Raw genomic sequence first — 22,548 nt, 5'->3', positions numbered from 1 at the left:
AGCCATGACTGAGCTAGGTAGCTAGTGGGCAGAGTCGTTCAACATTTCCTTCTCATTGCATACTCTAAATAATTTCTATATCATTTTTTTCTTCCTTTCTGTATCTGTGGGTCTTCGTGTAGAAGAACAGTCTGAAAGAGTAATCTTTTTTCTATGTCTAGGTTTCTCGACCTTACCCTAATCTTTTTGCATTGTGATATCATTATGCCATGGAGTAGAACAGCAGCTTGCCCAGCAGCGAGTTCTTGAAGGCCGTCTTCTCCTTCCTCATTGGGCTCGAGCTCACGGCTTGCATTTGCATCTTAGGCAGTGGAGGGATGAAGTTAAAGACGACTCCTCTACACCCGCCGCTGGCCCTCCATTGTCCGCTATAGTGGTAAGGGCACCACCAGCTTGCCGATTGGACCGACAGGTGGATATCACCACCTCTTTACCAACCTCTACAAGCACAAGTCTTGACCCTTCCCTTCTCCTAAGCTCTCCTTTGACGTGCTCAAATTCTATGTTGACACATATCGACTCACAGCCTGTGTACTCAAATGTGGTTCCTGAATCTAAAGCCCTTATGGGGATGCGAACCCTCCCCCAAACATTTGCACAACCATGCGCGTGCACTTGCACTACAACAAAAAGGCTCCATAGACGCGCTTGTAGATGCAATATTTGAATTGTGAAAAAAAATGTCGGGCGCGTCTATTTCTGCGTCTACCATATCGCGTCTAAAAGTGCGCTTATGATCAGAGTTACATGCACACTTAGACGCGCATATAGACGCACGTATTGACGTGCTATGTAAATATATAATCATATTTATAAAAAAGTGGACATATTCATATTGTGCGTCTATACACGTGTGTATCTACGCGTCTAAAAGTGCGTTTACTCTGCAAGTTTTTGACGAGAATAGACGCGCATTTATCCTGCAATTTAGACGCACTGATAGACGCGCAAAACAGAGGTATGAAAAAAAAACCAGAGAGCATGTGGCTTTGCAAGCCATATGCTCTCTGGTTTTTTCCCCCCCATCAACATCAAATTGTATGCTTAGGGAAAACAAAGAAAGATTGTTTCGAAGATTAGATACTGAAAACAAAACAATGTATGTAGAACACGAAATTTCATATATATCGATGAAACGTTTTTACATTATGAGTTCTAGTGCTTGTGATGTCATGGTCGCAAGAACTAGCTGAAAGTAATACATATCAAAAATGAAAATTACAAGCCAAGGGGAGGCATGCACGCATGGGGCTCCTCTATATCTCCTCAGAAGAGGCATCATCATCGCTACCACCACCGCTGCCTGTGCCGCTGCCGTTGCCGCCACCGCTACTACTAGTCCCCCCTTCGCTATCCTCAACTACATCAGGGTTTGTCTACACAAAGGATTAAGGTATATAAATACCATTACAAACAATAATTTAGAGTTATCTATATTTTTCATGTAAAAAATAAAACATACCTCTTCTGGTGGTGGAATCCTCATGGCGTGATTATATTGCTCCTCCGTGATAAGTCCCTTCTCGTAGAAATGTTGCCAAGTGGACGCCCAGGTTATGACCTCGATGGTAGCCTACCTCTCTAGGAGTAGGCATCCTAGCAACAATATGATACTACAAAACAATTTGAACATACAATGTATTAAAAGACACTACATAATGAAGCGAAACAAATTACAAAATTTAATTTTAAAAAAGAAATCAAATAATACTTACAAACTCAGCCTCCCATGACTCCCTGCCACCCGATCCATAATGCGACGATCCCATGGTTGGCATCTGGATATATCACGCCTCTGCATGCTGGCGACTTGTCATTTTCTCCGCTGCTCTCTTCTTGGCCTCTTTCCACTCCTTGCGGTGGCAATTGGGTGGTTGGCCATATCCAGGGTGCCCCTGCTCTTGTCTCTGCAATGACTCCTTGGCGCGCGTCATAAGGTGAGACCTCTTGTTATGAAGCGCGTCTCTCACCTTTGACCATCCCCAATCATCTGAGAATCGTGAATTCTCAGGATTAGGGTACCTTTTATGTGCTGCCCGCAGCACCTCTTGCCACAAACCATTTTTTTGGTGCTTGAAGGGAATCATGCAATCTTTGTATGTGGCATGCATGACACTCCTCAAGTAGGCTATCACTTCCCTCCCCTCAAAGTCATGCAAGATACCACCAATATCAGTGATAGAGTAGTACATTTGTGGAGGCTCACCTCTCTAATTTTCCGGTGAGGGTGATCAAGAGCCACCACCTAGGCAACCCCCACAAAGCCCTCGACCTCCTCATCTTCCCGCACAACTCTCCCTCCTCCCTCCTCCCTTGACGTGCACTACCCTCTACCTCACTCGATACACGTGCTTCTGCAGATGCACATGCTTCGGTCGATCCATGTACCTCAGATGATCCCTGTGTAGGCAAAGATGTGATAGGTGTTCTAGACATCACACTGAAAACCTCCTCTGCAGTGGGAGGGTGACCAAGATAATTGGTCATCTCACCCATGAATTGCTCCTTGTTGAATGGGGTGCTGGAGGATCCAGGATTCCACATCTACACAAGAAAAATCATATTACCCTGTGCAGATAAAACATATTACATGCAACGTCTATACCCACATCTCTATGTGTGTCTATATCTGCGTCTCTGTGGGCGTCTACCAGCGCATCTATGTGGGCATCTCTGTGGGTGTTTGTCAGCGCGTCTATTTCCGCGTCTATACCTACGTCTATACTATCATCTGGACGCGCTGATAGACATGCACAGTCAGACCATTTCTTTTCAAACTTTCTTAAAAAACGTGCAAAAAAACCTCCATAGATGACAAGATCCAGCATGTGAAGAGAGAGAAGAGAGAGATAAACAAACAGAGAAAGCAAACAAGATTGAGAGAGAGAAGAAGAACTCACCTTCTTTGCTTGTTCTAATGGGTGGCGGCTAGGTTGCAAGCTCCTTGTCCTCCTTCTCCCTTCCCTTGGTAAGTTGCTTGAATCTTCTTCTCTTCCTTGCTGTTTAGCTCTTGTTCTTTACTCTTTGGCTCTTCTTTCCTCCTGTCCTCTTTTTACTCTTATTTCCTTGCTTCATTGTCTTCATGAAGTGATAGATAGACACGAGTAGTGATGTCAAGCTCGAACTGCAGAAAATGCGCAAAAAATGCAGGAAAGCACAGGTTTGAAAAGAAAGCCACAACTTTTTTTAAATTTTTCTATACTTGCGTGGCGCGTCTGTAAGTGCGTGTAATTGTGTGTGTATATGCACAGATAATTCTTATTACACGCGCTTACAGACGCGCATGAACAATTTAGGGAATCAATGCATGCATTTAGGGAATCAATTGACCTATGTGGTGACATATATAACAAAGCTTGAGGATAAGAGATAACACATTGGCCGCAAGTCAATTGGCACATATGTAGTGACTTACTAGACCATCCCACTTACAATTGCATGCAAGTATCAATAGGTGGATAAAGCACGAATAGTTTTTAGCTAGAGAGAGATAATGCAATGAAGGTGTACACGAAAGAGATGGAGAAAGGCATATTATCCATCAATCAATCAAAGATATGTACATGAAGTGACTTGATATAGTAATTAAAGTATCATCATTTTTAGGATGCTCCATTGACTTTTGCAAGACTTTCCTATAACCTTGAAGTAGGATATAGCCAACTACACTGTCCATGGAAGGAAAACTTGGCCTCATTAAATTAACCAAGTTAATTTACTTATATATTTCATAGATAAGAGATTTGTAGTTGGCTTGTTGGTATTAGTCACCAACAAGTGGACACATTGGCTAAAGATGATGAAAAGAGGACATGTGCACATTGGCTACATGTGGTCCACCTTATCTAAAATTATATGTGAGCTATAAGTGCATCTTGACATGATTGGAATAGCTTGCACATGCACAAGCCAACTAATTTACATCAATCTACTCATGCTATGAATTGGCATGCATGGCTAGGTTAAGTGCACAACAAATGAGACATGTGAGTGTATTGATCAGTTATCTCTCTCTCTCTCTCTCTATATATATATATATATATATATATATAGCAAATGCACAAGTCAACCTTTGATCTATATATACATCCAATCATCATGCCCTATCCAATCACATTTGTATAGGGCATGATTGGATGTATATTTGTAATACTCAGAAATAAGTAAAGTTGGTAATGTATATCATGTCCTATGCATGTATATGCCCTATACATGTATATTATGTCGTATATACATGTATATCATGTCTGTATGATCCTAGACATGTATATCATGTCCTAGCATATGATCCAGGTGTAATTATGTCGTATATACATCCAATCATGCCCTATTCAAACAAATACTAGCTGTTAAGAGGTTTGGTCATATTCAGGGACTTTATGAGAAATGAAAAATATGTGTGTTTATTTTTGCATCTATAAGCGTGTTTATCAGCGCTGATATATAGATGCATTTTTTATACTAGCGCGAATAGACGCGCTGATACACACGCTTATAAACGCGCCCACTTTTTTGCTTATACAGTGCGCGTCTATAGGGCCTTTCTCTTGTAGTGTTGCAAAGCCCATCCTCAAAGATAATGATTCTTGTGAATCCTTGCTTTCAAGTTTCATTCATAGAATCCATCCACCTCTCCCTGCTCGCAGGGCGGAAAGATTAGTATCAGGTTGCTGGTGTCATTGACAGGATAGGGTTCAACTATCTGGATGGGCCAGGTTACAACACATATGATTTCTTGCAGTTTTCCTCTCAATATCCCTTTGTTTTTGAGATCAGGGCATGGCTGGCACTCCTTTTGGTGGATGCAGAGGGTAGACAACTGGAAGCGTTTGGAATCAAGCTTGATTTTGGTGATGTCACCAAGATCCTCTTATGTTCGATTGGAAATGAGGCATATTACAGTAGTCCATGTCTTGCATCCATGATGTTCATCCTTGTTTCAATATCTCTTGAGATCAGAGTCCACCTCGTTCTCCAAAACAAACTCCATTCACAAGCCTATTTCACACTCTATCTCTTCAAATCAGCCTACTCATCTCACACTGCATCATCAAATTGCCTTCACATTTAACTAACTTTCCTTGAACTAAAATAAGGGATTTTTAATATTCTTGATAATTAGTTATAAAAAATCCTAAGAGGTTACTTACGATTAGAGTTTCTATTGAATTCCTATTCTTGTAAGGGAGTAGACACTGCCCGAGTATACTCGTGGTAAGACCTTCCCGCATGAAATGATTTGCTTGCACAAGAGCTCAAAAGGAAAGCCAATGCCAAATGAAAACCCTTAAACCATGTATCCCAAAATTCATCTCATTTGTGAGAGTTTGTCAAATGAAGCTCATGTATCCATTAATGTACTCACATGTAAAAGCATGAAGCAACACGATTGTATCAAGAAGATTGAAGCAAAAATAAATAAAAGTACCACACATTGGTAAAAGGGATAAGGTGCACAACAAAAGCCAAGGAGCATGAAGAAAAATTAAGTCCAAGAAGACCAAGAAGAAGATGAAAGGCTATCAAAGAAGCAACAAAACAAAAATGATGAAGAAAGTATTTTCCGCTGCTACAAACCAACAAAATGTTTTGCAAAAATTTCCCATAGAGGATCTCAAATTCGGTGAGTGGATCTGCTTCCCATAGTGGATGTAACAAACCCTACCGAAAATGTAAAGTTTCAAGCCTTAACTTGACTAGGCTACCATAGTGGATGTAACAAACCCTACAAAAAATGTAACAAACCCTACCGAAAATGTAAAGTTTCAAGCCTTAACTTGACTAGGCTGCCAAAGAGCTAGTCTCCTGGTCCATGTTTGCATGCAGGGGGGGCAAAAAGCCAACAAAGGTAGAAACTCATCATTTAAGGGGGGGTGTTGAGAATAGCAAATGATGCTTAACATGAATGCCCATAGAGGCTAGATGTGTGCCCAAAAGAGGCTTTCCCACAAAAGGCTTTGTACGGAAGATAGAGAAAAGATGTATGCTCTAGAAGCTCTATGAGAGGTGCCCAAAATCCCATAAGCAGAGTGAGGAAAAGTGGTAATATCCAAAAATCTATAAAGGCATGTACTTATTGACACTCATTTTGATACAGAGGACAAATCATTTTGAATCACTCAAGATTGTGTTTATGCGTCCAAGCTAATCTATCTTGGAACCTAATTCACTTGAGTTACAATATCTCATTCTAATCATGTATCGTGTGTTTGATTTGCGTCCACCATAGCTCATCTAGTTCTAGATCCGTATTCTTTAACAGACAGGTGTATAAGAGTTTATGAAAACACATTCGATAAGTTCTATGCAATCGAGAAGTACAAGCCTCACATGCTTTGAAATGTTAGAGAGGCAATTACCTTCAAATTGAAGGTCATCTTAGTTTTGTATTTTCTCACTTTATAGGGCCTTTTTCTTCGGCTCAAGGCTTTACAGTTCAATAAGGTTATCTAACAATCCCTAATTATGATTTTTTAAAACCCAAATTACATGAACATTGTTTAATGGTAAAACTACATATATCATGTGGAGGTCTTTAAATGAAACCCTAGGATATTTTGATATCCTTATCAAGTAGTCTTATTCACAAAAAAGTGACAATGAGGATCTAATAAAGTGTCACTCAGAGATGTATTATTTTAAGGTTTGACTAAATTCACAGTATTAAAAAATTTACATGGCACAATCTTTTACTCACATTTTTCTTACAGGTAATCTGAAAAGCAATCGTATCATAACTCTAAGTGGTTTAAACAGTTGCATCCACTTCCGTAAGTCTTTGAGAATACGACCTTCGGGACGGCATGGAAATCGTGAGATGCCAGTAGAGGCATGTGAGCGGAGCTTCAGCCTTAAATAAAGACAGACAGAAGCGCAAGACTGTATGTGCGCTAGCTCAGGGATGGCTGGTGATAAGGTGCAAGCTGAGCTTGGAGGCATGTGGAGGGTGTGCTGCAGAAGCTTAAGTCGGGTGGCTCATGACTTGATATATGATGAGGAATATTTTGGGTGGGCACTAGTAGCGGCTGCAGCGATGCTAATCATGGCGATATTTAATTACATGAGCTGGAAGATAATGAGAGGAGGAGGCCAGAGGAGTGCGACTCTGCGGCTGCCTCCGGGACCAGCCAGGGCTCTTCCTATAATCGGACACATGCACTTGCTGGGACCGCTGCCGCATCGGGCCATGCACGAGCTGGCGAAGGTGCACGGGCCGCTGATGCACCTGCGACTGGGGAGCGTGCCCACCATCGTGGCTTCCTCGCCGGAGATGGCCCGCCAGGTCCTGTAGATGCACGACGCCCACATGGCCTCTCGGCCCGCCACGGCCTTGTTCGGCCCCTCCGACATAGGCTTCAGCCTGGCAGGACCCCACTGGCGGCGCTTGCGCCAGCTGTGCGTGACGGAGCTCTTCAGCAACCGGCGACTGGCGTCCTTCCGGGCGGTCCGCGAGCAGGAAGTGCGGGCCCTCCTGGGCTCCGTGGCTGCCGAGGCGAAGAAGAATCTTCCGTCCAGCGGCGCCCTCCTGACGGCCTCCTACAACATCATCTGCCGCATGGCCTTCGGCTCCACCCTTTCGCAGCTCGTCCTCGTCGAGCGCCACTCCGACATCGTCGACATGGTCACCCAGGCCATGGAGCTGTTAGGGGCCTTCAACATCGGTGACTTTATCCCCTGGCTGGTCCGCATGGACCCCCAGGGATACTCCAAGCGCAGTCAAGCTCTTGCCTCCAATCTCGGCGCCGTCTTTCAAGACATGATCGACCGTCATCGGCATCGTGGATCAGTTGCAGCCGCGCCTCCTGCCAACTTGCTGGACGTCCGAGGATCAATTGTCGGAGAATAGCATCAAGGGAGTTATAATGGTAAGATATAATCCTGTTGTCCTCAGCTATGCATTTTAATTCTTTGTGGTTTTGCTTTTTTGGCTCATTTCGTAGAGCTGTCAAAATAGTAATATTCTCTAGACTTTCTGCTCTACAGATTTTGTCTCTGAAAAGAAGGCATGCTAGCTTGGTTTTTGACAAGAATTCATTCCCACTAAATATTTGTTATGCATGTAACTAATAATGATCAACGACTAACCTCACAGTTTTTTAGAACACACTTCTCTTCTAAAAACTAACTTTTCAAAACCATCCAATCATTTTGTATATGTGCTTCTACCTAATCCATCTTATTAAGCAATCTTGTTTTGTATTCTCCAGGACATGCTTCTTGGAGGGATTGACACATCCTCAAACACAGTTGAGTGGGCACTTGCAGAGCTTCTCGCAAACCCCTCATACTTGGAGCTCCTACAAGAGGAATTAGAACATGTAGTTCCAAAGGAACGCTTAGTGCAAGAGTCGGATTTTGAATCCTTGCCATTCTTGAGAGCGGTGGTGAAAGAAACCATGCGTCTCCACCCAGTTGTACCTCTTCTCGGACCACACGAGTCCGTGAAGCATTGTCATATTGACGAGTATGATATCCCAGCAAAAGCAAGGATTTATGTGAATGTATGGGCAATGGGACAAGATCCATCTTCTTGGAGCAATCCCCTTGAGTTTGATCCCACGAGGTTTTTGAACACCAACAATCTTGATGAGCTAGGTGTCAATGCTAAACATTATCATCTTCTTGCCTTTGGGTCTGGAACGCGAGGATGTCCAGGGCGGCCATTAGGTTTGGTTAACGTGCAGTTGATGCTTGCCAACGTTATCCATGCATTTGCGTGGAAATTGCAACCAAGTTTTTATCTTTCTCAAGACGTTGGTCAGTGCACAAGAAAGACTAGTACAATAGATATGTCTGAAAAATTTGGTTTAGTAGTTAACATGGCCAAGCCCTTGATAGCCATTGCTACACCAAGGCTAGCACTTGACTTTTATTCTCCATGTAAATATTAAAGGATCCCCTTTTCAAAGCATACCCTTGGGCCAATGGATTATAATTAGCTACCCATGTCACGAGCATTCAAGCTCCTATATAGATATCAATTGTATACCTTGTTATGATACTAATCTTAAGTCCCTCTATAGAATATGTCCTTTTACTGGAGGGCCTCTAGATGTATATACTCTAGAAGAATATTAATCATTCCCATATGTAGGAGAATTTGAAAAAAATACATTCTATACATGCGTGTAGGTCTCAATAACTAAAATATGCTGCCAATTAGCTCAAAAGCAAGAGTTCACATGGTTTGAATAGCATTTTGTTCAAGGAAATGTTGCAATAACATGTGATAAATTGATATTAATTCAATAAGTACAACCATTTTCAAAATTTCAATCACATTGGTATTTATGAATGAGCTCTTCTAGGATTATAACCAACGACCTAACTATCAATTACCTTAATAATCCATGAATATAATAGCCATAGGGAAAATGACTAGGGCCTTTATGACTTTTAATCATTCCCTATATAGGAAATTTTATGAAATGCAAGAAATTCATTGATATTTCCTATATATGTATCCATGTATTTCCTACATATAACTAGGGAATCAAATTACCTACATCTAGTAGTAGGGAGGAATTACACATCAAAAGAGAGAATTTCCTACATTCTTTCAAAATTCCCTATATAAGAGAATATGATAATCTAATTCCCCACTTTTGATAGTAGGGAATTATAGATCATTGTAGTGAATTCATATGTTCTCTCAAAATTCCCTACATAAGAGAATGTAAGAATGTCATTCCCCACTTCTAATAATAGGGAATTATATGTACGTATGAAGAATTGCCTACATTCTCTCAAAAATCTCTAAATAGGAGAATATAAAAAATTCAAGCATTGCTCTAGGTATTTAAGATCCGGGTTATTAAAAAAATTATAAATTTGTTAAAGTTGGAATTGACCATATGAAAGTGTCTAAGAGCCATCTATCCCAAGTACACACATATACACACATATACATGCATGTACACACACACATGCCCACTCCACTCCTAGTTAAAAAGTCATATCTATGTGCAATTGTGGAATTGTTTTCCTTGTATTAAATGTTAGAAAAATCATTGGAAATGGCCCCCATACTATACATATGGGTAGCCTCAAGCTAGTTGCTCAATCCAGTGCTAAACAATGTAGCTCTATTTTGTTCATTAATTCATGCCCATCTAGTGTAACAATGCTTCTTGTTTTTGCTTTGTTAATTTGAGAATGTTTTTCTCCTTACTCCTTCAAAAGTTTATTTCAATGGTGCAACAAGCCATGTGAAGGTAATATATAACTAACTAACTATTAGCTAGCATTTGAGTAGCTTAATGATGCCAGGAGGCATATTTCACAGTGGATTCCGTGCCATGGTGGATTCCGTGAGGTTTTATGGTGGATTCCGTAAACTTTGTTGACCAGGGCTCATACACAAAGTGGATTCTTTGTGTGAGAAGTTGATGGGGATGCCTATCCTTTTCGGGCGTTTCATTAATTTAGTGTGTACATGGGTGATTCCATAGCGGGTGATTTCGCAAAATGCATATTAAATTAATAAACGTTTATGAGTTTAGAGTGCGCACTCGTAATAAATTAAGGTTAGGATTGATTTCTAACCAGTTGATTTATTTATGTAGCTGAAGACTGCTAGGTATTCACTTTTGTCGGTTTAATTGTATTATTTTACTAACAATTGTGAATGCTTCAGTTGATGTATAGAGGTAGCAGCAGTGACGAAGGAAAGCATTGGAGAATAGCGAGTATTCGAGTTATCACTTATATTTTGATGGGCGCATACCTTAGGCATGGCGCCTATATTTTGTCGTGCCTATTTATTGAGGCATTGGATATTTATTTATTATTTTGTATACGCATAGGCACACAATTATGATATTTGTATTTGGACATTGTATTGGGTACGCCTGACTCTTTGGGCACCGCCCATTAGCTTTATTTCTATTTTGTACTAAAGCAAACTCAAAAGCCAAAAGCGTGCTATTTTGTAATTGGGACTATTATTTGAGCTTGAAGATGATTAATACATAAAATACATGCTTTGTGGAGCGCTCACACAAGGCATGGGGGGAGATTGCACCCAATTGGTCTCTTGTTCATGTCGTGCATGCTTTTTACCTTGAGTTTTGTGCAAAAAGTAGAGTTTTTTTGTTCTTGGGGACCTTCCGGCATTCACTACGTCAGCATACGGCATCCGATCTATGCACCAGTGGTATCAGAGTGAAGCTGAGATCGAGAGCTTCCAATCGCTACCCATCTTGTGCGAAGGCGGAGCTCCTGGAATGATCGAGCTCTACGGTCAATCTCATCGTGAACGGTCAATAGGGGTGGATTCCTGGCGGTCAAGAACCTCTGTTTCCATCCTCTAATAGCGAAGGACCAGCCTGCAACGACGGAGGACCACTCCTACATCCTCTTCTTCAAGTCGTCAACAAACAGAGTGATAAGTCTTCAAAATCCATAAGCTTAAAAGCTTAAGTAAGCTTAATAAGCTGAATAAGCTTAGTTTAAGCTTAAAAAGCTTATATTTTTCAACTCGTCAACAAACGGCAACAGGACGGCCTCCTGGCAAAAATTTCACGTGAAAAAACGGCCCCAGAGAGAAAGAGAGAGAGAGAGAGAGTTTTTTGAAGAAAAGAAGAAGTAGAAGAGAAGAGGGCAGCACAAGTAACATGTACCCTGTTTTAGTGTGACACTTCTTCTATGGAGGAGGTGGGGCATAAAAAGAGAACCCTTTCATTGCCTTCTCAAGTGGTTGGAGATTCCTAATTTCCACATCTTCAAGGCCAATATCCATGGGGTGAAGAGGGCAATGTGCAAGTGCTTGTCCATGAAGGCAATATGGTGCAAATCAGTGGTCGATTCTACAAGCGAGAGGCAGAGAGGAAGAAGGGGCCTGCAACTTGGCACAAAAGCAAGAGACCCTCAAGCAAATTCTTCAGTCACTTCCAAATCCCAAACGGTAATATGCTCATTGACTACATTAGGGTCCATCAAGAGGATGCGATGTTTACCATTAGTGTGCCTAAAAAGGTCCCTGCCAAGTCTGTTTCCAAGAAGGTGCACATCATTAGCAAGCTTTGAAGCACCGTGTCTCTCTTTTTTTTCTCTCTCTCTCTCTCTCCTCCCAAACATTAGAGAGCAATGGTGCATACAAGAGCCCATCTTTCACGACCTAGCGTTTGTCTCTCTCATGTGCTACTACTACAGACATGGCATAGGCATGAGATGCAGCAAATACAACCAATACAAAAATCTGTAGTGGAGTTAGCTTGTTGTAACTACATGCATTGCTTTGTTCTTTTTGGTGACAATCAAACATGCAATGGGCTATTTATGTTGGAGTGGTGCTCACAATGGGATTTGCTGGCTTAATTGAATTTTATGTTTGTGATTGGGACTATTATTATAGTTATTAACTATGAGTGTGCACATAAGAATGGAAGATTGGGGTCCAATTGATGAGTGAGATTCCTTGCACCATATGAGAGTCTATTGTCTTATGGGGTTTTGAGCCAAGGTTCTACCAAGTCAAGGCATGATATGATTTTAATAGGTATGAATTTCGGTTCTAGATTGACAGCTTGCACCTTTCATACTTTGTTAGCAATTGTTTGAGTTTATGTTTCTATTACTCGAGTAAGGAATTTCACATGAGCTTCAACTTATTTATCACGTAGGTAATATAGACTGAGATACTATAGTTTTTAAGATGTAATATTGAATCAAATAGCTTGATTTTCTCTGCAAAACCCATAGATGCAGGTTGACAGACATGATAAGGCCCTTGGGATCGATGTTTGTCCTTGACAGTAGGAATGCAAGTGTTGTCCATCCCTTCGAGAACTTTTAGCACCTAATGAAAGAGTGCAAGGGGAGAATCATCATTAAGTTGGGATGTATGAAGAGATGAAGGCTGTGTTGCACAAATTAGCCCCTTTCTCGGATTGAGGAGCAAGGTATCAAAATAATAGTTGGTTTTTTTTTTGGCAGATTAATGAGTAGCAAATGCTAAAACTATTGAGCTAGTCATGCTTCATGAAGCAAAGTATCTAACCAATGCGAGGATCCCTGCAGCAGATTTTGTGAAGGGAGCACTATCATGTGTGGAAGTTGTGAGAGAGAGCAGAGTGCCCATTGTTATTAATGATCGATTGGTTATGGCTATGGAAAATGATGCAGGTGGAGTGTATTTGGGGAAAACTGATCTTCTGCAAAGAATTGCATGTCTCGGTTAGGTCCAGGCAAGATTCTTGGAGCATTGTGCAAAAGGCATGGAAATCCCCTAGGCTGTGCAAGTAGAAGAACATTATGTTCAAGAGGCATTGCAATAAAGTATCAAATTGTGAATTGGAAAACGGCCACATGGTTTGCTTGAACATTTATTTAGGATCACTGAATGGCAAAGAGAGGCATCAAAAAAGCATCTTAAAGCTAGTGGTCTGCTCTTCTATGCTACGACAGATTCAAACATGATTAAAAGAAATTAGGTTGATGTGGAATGAGGATCACGTATATATCTAAGGGTATGCTAAGATTACTACCTATGATGGGTCTCCAAAATGTGTAGCAAGTTGTAGCACTTGAATATGATGTCACTTGCAATCTAGAGATGGTAGTGAAATTATACTTGCTCGAACTTGTATGCTAGAGTGCCTTGCTTTGTTTTGATGATGTGACTGAAAGGTGGGTTGGTCTTGGAGTATCTCTATAATATTTTATATCATTTTTAGGATGGGAAATTAGGTGATAATATGGCTATAATTCCACCATAATCCCACTTCTAGGAATGAAGGAATCGCAAAGATTGTATCTTGTACTAGTTCTGCAGCACCATTCACATTTATGATTTCCCAGCATATTCACGTGCATCTCTAGCTACAACAACCTTCCTACAACTTCCTATAGTTTATGGTAATCAACAAGTTTTCTTTTAGAGAACAAGTCTAGATCTTTGTCATGTGTATCCAAACATTTAGCCAAATAAAGCATTGTATTCCAAAACTAGGTTTTTTCTTTTTTTACCATAGCTTTACGTATTGATCACAAATTGATGATGACTATGATCTAGGATGTGTGCTTGTTGCATTTGAGAAAGATTGTATGTTAGAAATGGTGTATGTTCATCAAGATGTTCATGTGTCTTTTTTTTTTTGTCTTATGAGCTACTTTTCTTCTCTTCAGTTGCTAGATGATTTGGTAGGGCGCAATGATGGTTTGCTCAAAAAAGGTAAAGGCTTTGGTGTCCATTCATGGAAAAGAGGTAATCAAAACATAGTATGACTTAACTCAAGTTTTTTCTCTAAAAGTCACTCTTAAAGTACCCTAAATTTTTTTCTCTATTGCTTTTTGATAATTGACATGTTTCATGCTTGTTGGCATCTTAAGCTAGGATAGTTGCCCTCTTAGGGGATACTGCACCTTTTTACTTATCTAAGTTTAGATTGCTACAAATATCTTACATTTTCCCACCTTTTATGGAACTTTAATAGATTGCACAATAGGCACTGACACCCTTTGATTTAACCTTCTCACTTGATGTCGACTCAAAACTGGAATGTTATTTTCCCCTATTTACATCCAACAATTCCTTCTGGACAAAATGTCAAAGAGAGAGTGGCAGTACTCAGAAATTTTCTTGATGCATATAATATGGTTATTTGTGTACTAGCTAATAATAAGTGCAACAAAAGACATGGGCTTACAACTTTAGGATGACCGTCATTCTCTCTCAAAATATTGGACGTATTGCTAAATCATGGCTAGAAATCCTTTTGTCTTGATTACATGTGACCGTGTTTTGTCATCTAGTTTGAACTCATAGAAAAAATTAATGAGTATACTCTATAGGTTTACACATTTATTGATACATTTGATGTCTGTCAATATAAATTTTTATATTCAATACATGTATAGGTTTACACATTTATTAACACATTGATCAATGCCAAGTTTGGATAAGTTTTGGGTTGCATGAAAGTATATCTTCCATGTTGGGCTATTTTTCTCTCATTTTGGATTGTTTGGGGCATATCTAATGGAGAAATTAGTTGTGTGTAGGGGACAAGTGCTGAAGTTCTAAGACAATAGCTGAAAATGACAAGATGCCCTAAAAACAAGGTTATTGACAGTTGCTGGTGCAAAAATTAGGGTTTCAAATAGCAGCAGAACCCTAAAAACCAGTAGGTGACCTTATTTTATGGTGCCATTCTCAGTTTTTCTCACTTGTTTGAAGATGGATAACTCTTATATGCTCTTGGAGGTTTGGCAACAATGATGGGTCATTGGCTTCTTTTGCTTTGGCAAGCATTGGAGAAATAAAAATTTCAAGTTGCACTTAGGATTATTGACAAGCCTAAGAGACATAGATGGGTTGATAGGGAGTTTGGAGGACGCACAATGCAATTAGCATAGATGGACAAGACATGTATTTTCTTACTTTGTAGTCCTAAATTGATCCTTTGACTTTGAGTAGCTTTCACCATGGGCTTTGGCCTCTTAGACCTCCAATGCGGGTTCAATGGTAAGTGATGATTGGAAGCAACAACCATGAACAGGGAGCAACATCAACAGTAAGCAGAGCAGAACATGAATGCTTTAGCATGAAGAGAGAGCTATCCACCTAGAGCACCTAGATTAGGTTCGAATATAACTCAACTAGTAGGAAGAACTTTTAAGTAATAGTATCTTAGCAACAAGGAAGTAAAATATAAGTGGAGTGACGGCTCAAAATAGCCCAACCAGCATCCCCAGTCATGCCTTCAGGTAATTATGTAGCTATAACAGCCACAAAATGTGCCTTCAATTTAAACTATAACTAAGGGCAATAAGAAGCACCATCTAGGAATGGAAACATAGCAATTGTAGCCTTCAGAACTACAAAACAATGTAGGAGAGGAGCTATTTGGATCTGATTAGTAGTCCAAAAGCACTACATGGCACCAAGGTGACCTCAAGCACTAGAAAATGCAACACCCATTATGCACTATGCTTTTTGTACATTGCTACTAGCATAGCTAATCTACTATGGATACACTACTTGAAATTTTACATCATCACCCTTGTTTGTAGGGCCTAGGTAGGCTAGTTAGGTTGCAGGTCTGACTCGCCTCCCTGTCATTCAAGAGACTGGGCATTTCTAGTTGACAAAGCCAACTTGGCTCACCATTGTCACTGTTCACCACTGCATTTCTCATTCAACAAATCTTAGGGATTTGCTTTGTGACTTTGCAAGAACCTTTCTTGTGTTTCATGGAATAAAGGTATGCATTCCTTGTCTCTAAGAAGACTTTTTAATTGTGCTTCCAAGTGAATCATTGTGTTTTTCCAATTCAGGTGTCTTAATTGTGTATAATAGAAGGAGACACCATGAGGGCACCATTCTTTGTAAGGATTAATTCTCAGCACGTCATGGTCATTGACCTATATATAGCACAATACATGTTCTTTTGCAAGGAAGGAGAGTGTTGCAAGTCTTGAGAAGACTCCACAGATCTTGGCAGCTCTTGATAGCTATTATACTTAGTGGGTAGCCATAATAAAGACTAGTTTTAACTGCCTACTCGAATGCAAGAGGAATACTACATCATCATCATCATCATCAGCTTCTCTATCTATTGCAATCATGAGTGACACAAGCAAGAATGTGATACATGAAGTTGTTTGTTATGCTTGAGAACTCCAATATGCAATAGCAAAGCTAGGCTAGGCTAGGCCTTATTAATCAATCTTAATCATGGTTTTATAATATCCTTATCACATTCTGATGTTTATACATCTTTGTGTATTGCAGAGGGACATGCATACCATAACCACCGGTAGCTATGTGGAAGTTCTTGACAACAATGAGCAAGCCCTCCTTTAAGAAATTGCCAAGAAACTTGTTACTAGTGTTGGTATATCGACGCAAGTGATAGAAAATTTTTAATTCTACATTGGGGTAATGTGCAATTCGATGCCTCTATTTACCATTTCATTAGCCATTAGGGATCAACTTGAGTAAGAATATAGTATCAGCATATTATGGCATCGTATAGATTATTTGAATAATCTTTTTTTGATGCCAGGAGGCATATTTCACAGTGGATTCCATGAGGTTTTACAGTGGATTCCGTAAACTTTGATGACCGGGGCTCATACACAAAGTGGATTCTTTGTGCGAGAAGTTGATGGGGACGCCTGTCCTTTTCGGGCGTTTCATTAATTTAGTGTGTACATGGGTGATTCCATAGCGGGTGATTCCGCAAAATGCATATTAAATTAATAAACGTTTATGAGTTTTGAGTGCGCACTCGTAATAAATTAAGGTTAGGATTTATTTCTAACCAGTTGATTTATTTATGTAGCTGAAGACTGCTAGGTATTCACTTTTGTCGGTTTAATTGTATTATTTTACTAATGATTGTGAATGCTTCAGTTGATGTGTAGAGATAGCAGCAGTGGCGGAGGAAAGCATTGGAGTCTAGCGAGTATTCGATCTATGGATTATATTTTGATAGGCGCCACACCTATATTTTGCCATGTCTATTGAGGCATCGATTATTTATTATTATTTTGTATGCGTCCATGCGCACGGTTATGTTATTTCTATTTGGTCATTGTATTGGGCGTGCCAGACTCTTTGGGCACCGTCCACTAGCTTTATTCCTATTTTTGTAAAAGCAAACTCAAAAGCTAAAAGCTTGATATATTTTTGTAAATTGGGCTATTATTGAGCATGAAGATGAAATATACATAAAATACATGCTTTGTGAAGCGCTCACACAAGGCATGGGGGGAGATTGCACCCAATTGGTCTCTTGCTCTTGTCATTCATGCTTTTTACCTTGTAACTTGTGCAAAAAGTAGAGTTCATTGTTCTTGGGGACCTTCCGGCATTCATTACGCAAGCATAGAGCGATCGATCTGCGCACCAGTGGTATCAAAGCGGAGCTGAGATCAAGAGTTTCCAATCGCTACCCATCTCATGCGAAGGCGGAGCTCCTGGAACGATCGGGCTCTACGGTCAATCTCGTCGCGAACCGTTGATACAGGCAAACTTCTGGCGATCAAGAACCCATGTTTCTGTCATTAGATCACGAAGGACCGGGCTATACAGGCGGAGGATCACTCCTTCATCTCCATTATCAAGTCGTGGACAACTAGAAGAGATAAGCTCATATTTTCAAAAGTTTACAAGCTTTAATGAGTATTAAGCTTAATAACAAAGCCACAAGCCACAAAAATTGGGACGTCTGGTAACTAGGAGTCTTCAGCGTGAATTTCGGCGAAAAAAACGCCCCCCTCCCACGAAATTCGCCGATTCACTGATCATTAAGCTTTAAGCTTAAATCATTAAGCTTAGCTACCTAAGTAATCATTTCTACAAGTCATCAAACTCCAAGACACACCACAGAAGTCAAGTTTTGCAAGTATTTTCTGATCAAGTTCTGCAAGTTCCTTAAGTCAAATAAGTTCTGCAACTCTGCAAGTCACATAAGTCTGCAACTCTGCAAGTCAGACTAGTCAACTGGAGTCAGAACTTACTTATGCTCAAAACTCCTAGAAGGACTGTTCTTGCGCAGAAACTCCGAACTGCAAAGTTGTTCATTAGAAGGTATTGTACCCATACGCAGGTTTGCTGAAGCATTTTCAGCATACGAAGAAGGAAAAATCACAGATTTTCAGAAGATTGAGAAAGCTATACCCAAAAACACATAAGCCTTGTATTCCCGAACTTGAGCTACACTCATCCCGCTAACCTAATTTTGAGTGAGAAAGGTCTTTTTAGTTTTACAGGATGACGGAACCACATATGGATGATCTTATGGTTGAAGGTGACTTACTTGAACCTACGATGGAGCAAAAGCTGGACTTAATTATGATGCAATTGGAAGAAGAACGAAGGGCTAGGCAAGCATTGCAAGCACAATTGGCAAAATTACAAAGAGCGTCTACCGACAAAGAAGAACCTCAAGCTGAAGATCTGATTTGACGTACCATCGACGCAACTCTTGAAGCTCAAACCATTCGCAAGGAATCAAAGATAAGTAAAAGAAGTTTCAAATTCCGTACTTTCAATGGCATACGAGAAGGGAAAACTGTTCTAGCATTCATTAGTCAGTTTGATGACTATTTCCATGAGGAAACCTATGCAGAAAAAGATAAAATCAAGTGTGTTACTAATCATTTAGTAGACAGAGCATCACTTTGGTGGACTGTAGTACGCAAGAGCATAGAATGTCCTGCTACTTGGGAAGATTTCAAGAAGAAGTTCATGCAAAATTTCCTTCCACCGCAATTTCATGAGAAAGCTATCAAGCAATGGGATCTACTCCAACAACAGGATCGTGAGCCTATACCTCAGTATACAGAGCGTTTTTGGAATGCACTCCTCTAGCTACGCATGCTTGAAGACATACCAGAAGCGACACATAAGCGGAAGTATATGTCTGGACTCCTTGGGCATTACTACGCTGAAGTTAACATGTTCAAGCCTGCTACCCTTGAAGATGCTATTTCACTAGCTCACGACACTGAAGATAAGCTACGAGGTAGAGACAGACGACCACAGCAATTCCAAGCCAATGGTAATTATGGAACTAAGGAATTCAATTCCAATTTTAGAAGATTTAATCCAGGTCGTTTCTCTTCATCATCTTTTCGCAAGAATTGGGCAAAACCACCTGCATTACCATCCAATGTCAATCAAAACCCTAAGCCTATTCCACAGCCAAATCCAAATGTACCTAGACTTCCCGCCATTGCAAATAATGTAACCAAATCCAAGCCAATAGTATGCTATAAATGCCACCAGCCTGGACATCTAGCAGCAAATTTTCATTCAAAGAAACCACCAGCTCATATCAACTACCTTGGAGCAATGGACGAAGACGAACATGAAGATATGTCTGACTTCACTGAAGATGAGGATGACACTACTACTACTTCCGATACTTTACCAGGTATGCCTACTCCACATTCATTATTGACTATGAAATGTTTGGTGCATGGAAAGGAAAAGACTATTTTGCATGATGACGATAGTACTCATGATTTTATTTCAGCAAAATTAGTAAAAGAATTGAAGTTACAGACTGTACCTACGCATTATCGCATAAAAGCTGCATTCTTAGGCACTAGGTATAATGGTACACAGGAAGTGCAAGACTTTGAGATTCAAATTGGTCAATACACAGAAAGAAGAAATTTCTTAGTTGTTCCATTACAGTCGAGTGACATTATTTTAGGTATGCCTTGGCGTCACTAGCATAACCCAGATATAGATTATTCCCCACACACAATGAATATTAATTTTCAAGGAAAATCTATTACATTATATGGTACGCATGCATCCAATGTTTTTCCACTTCTTTCACATACTCAAGCTAAACGTGCATTACGCAAGAGTAGTAAATCTTATCTCATTTGGGTGAATGAATTGCAAGTAAAAGAAAATCATATGCACCCTAGGCATAAAGAATTTCTTGCATATTTTAAGGACTGTTTTGCAGAAGACCTACCACCTGGTTTACCTCCTTCACATCCAGAAGACCATAAGATAGATTTGATCCCTGGCACACAACCATCTTGCAAAGCACCATATAGGCATAACCAGATAGAGCAAAAAGAAATTCAAAGTCAAGTTGAGGAATTACTAAATAGAGGATTGATTCGACCCAGCAGTTCTCCATTCGGTGCACTTGTTCTGTTAGTCAAGAAAAAGAATAATACTTATCGTATGTGCATTGACTATCGAGCTTTAAATAAGATCACTGTAAAGAATAGGTATCCTATTCCTAGAGTTGATGACCTTATGGACAAACTGCAAGGATCTGCTATATTTAGTAAAATTGACCTTAAGTCTGGTTATCATCAGGTGAGACTAGATAAGTCTGACATATTCAAGACTGCATTTAGAACACAGTTTGGTCATTACGAATTTTTAGTCATGCCATTTGGATTGACTAATGCACCTGCTACGTTTAGTAGAATGATGAACCGTATATTTCTGAAATATCAATATTGTGTAATTGTTTTTTTAATGATATTTTGGTGTTTAGTCAAAATGAGAAAGAACATTATGAGCATTTGTCATTGGTTTTTCAGTTAAAATCAACTGTATGCAAATCTTGAAAAGAGTGAATTCTTTAAAATAGAAATTGAGTATTTAGGTCATATTGTATCATCTGATGGAATTAAAGTTGATCCTAAGAAAATTGATGCAATATTGAATTGGCCTGTACCTAAAAACGTGCATGAGTTACGCTCATTCCTTGGTCTTGCTAGTTTCTATAGGAAGTTTGTACGTAATTTTTCATTACTTGCTTTACCATTAACCAAACTTCTGAAGAAAGGAATTGTTTATCAATGGACCGAAAATCAACAGAAATCCTTTGACTTACTGAAACATGCATTAACCCATGCCCCTGTTCTACAGTTGCCTGATTTTAATAGACAATTCTTTCTAGTAGTGACCGATGCTAGTGGATCAGGAATAGGAGTTGTACTTATGCAAGACAATCATCTTATAGCCTATTCTAGTTGTAAGCTGAAACCCTCTGAGCTGAAATATTCCACATATAACAAAGAACTATTAGCAGTTGTACAAGCATTAAGACAGTGGAAACACTACTTAATGGGTTCAGAATTTATGATTAAGACCGATCAGCAAAGTATTAGACATTTACTTAGCCAACCTCAAATCTCTGACCATCATATTAAATGGGCCTCCTTTATTCAGAGTTTTCATCCTATCATTCAATACCAACCTGGAAAAGGAAATGTAGTGGCTGATGCATTGAGTAGAAGACCTGCCATTCATAATATTTCTGTCATATCTTTTGATTCTTTGATTGCTATGAAAGATACATATCATCAGGATATTACTTTTCATGCTGATTGGAATAAATTAGTTCAAAATAATTTGATTCCTATTGATTCATTGTCATATAATGATGGATTTATGTTTTATGAAAAGAGATTGTGTGTTACAATTCCATTCCAATCTTTTGTTTTGAATGAAATTCATTGTCCCCCATATCAAGGTCATGGAGGTATCATATCTACCTTGCGTACATTAACTGAAGATTTTTATTGGCCACATATGGATGCTGATGTATCTAACTTTGTTTCTGAATGTTTGATTTGTCAACGAGTTAAGAGACATCATGGTAAACAGTATGGATTACTTATGCCTTTGTCTATTCCATCTAAACCTTGGGAACAAATTTCTATGGATTTCATTACTGATGCCAGGAGGCATATTTCACGGTGGATTCCGTGCCACGGTGGATTCCGTGCCACGGTGGATTCCGTGATGTTTTACTGTGGATTCCGTAAACTTTGATGACCGGGGCTCATACACAAAGTGGATTCTTTGTGCGAGAAGTTGATAGGGACGCCTGTCCTTTTCGGGTGTTTCATTAATTTAGTGTGTACATGGGTGATTCCATAGCGGGTGATTCCGCAAAATGCATATTAAATTAATAAACGTTTATGAGTTTTGAGTGTGCACTCGTAATAAATTAAGGTTAGGATTTATTTCTAACCAGTTGATTTATTTATGTAGCTGAAGACTGCTAGGTATTCACTTTTGTCAGTTTAATTGTATTATTTTACTAATGA

At 39.7% G+C, this 22,548-nt stretch overlaps 1 protein-coding gene and 2 pseudogenes across 1 annotated transcript; all 3 read left to right on the top strand.

The window, feature by feature from the left end:
- The first annotated feature begins 209 nt into the window (after positions 1-209).
- On the top strand, positions 210-7,291 carry LOC148031008 (F-box protein At5g39250-like; annotated as a pseudogene).
- On the top strand, positions 7,289-7,846 carry LOC148031007 (cytochrome P450 750A1-like). Its single transcript, XM_087685531.1, has one exon. The coding sequence runs from the start codon at positions 7,292-7,294 to the stop codon at positions 7,844-7,846; it is 555 nt and encodes a 184-aa protein (XP_087541657.1). The 5' UTR covers positions 7,289-7,291.
- A 364-nt stretch (positions 7,847-8,210) lies between these two features.
- Positions 8,211-8,891, top strand: LOC148031006 (cytochrome P450 71AU50 pseudogene; annotated as a pseudogene).
- Positions 8,892-22,548: the final 13,657 nt, after the last annotated feature.

This window comes from Lygodium microphyllum, chromosome 9, assembly GCF_053477565.2.
Source record: "Lygodium microphyllum isolate KBCC chromosome 9, Lygodium_microphyllum_v1.1.10, whole genome shotgun sequence".
NCBI lineage: Eukaryota > Viridiplantae > Streptophyta > Polypodiopsida > Schizaeales > Lygodiaceae > Lygodium > Lygodium microphyllum.
Note: the sequence above shows the minus strand (reverse complement) of the source record. Positions and strands in the feature narration are given on the sequence as shown.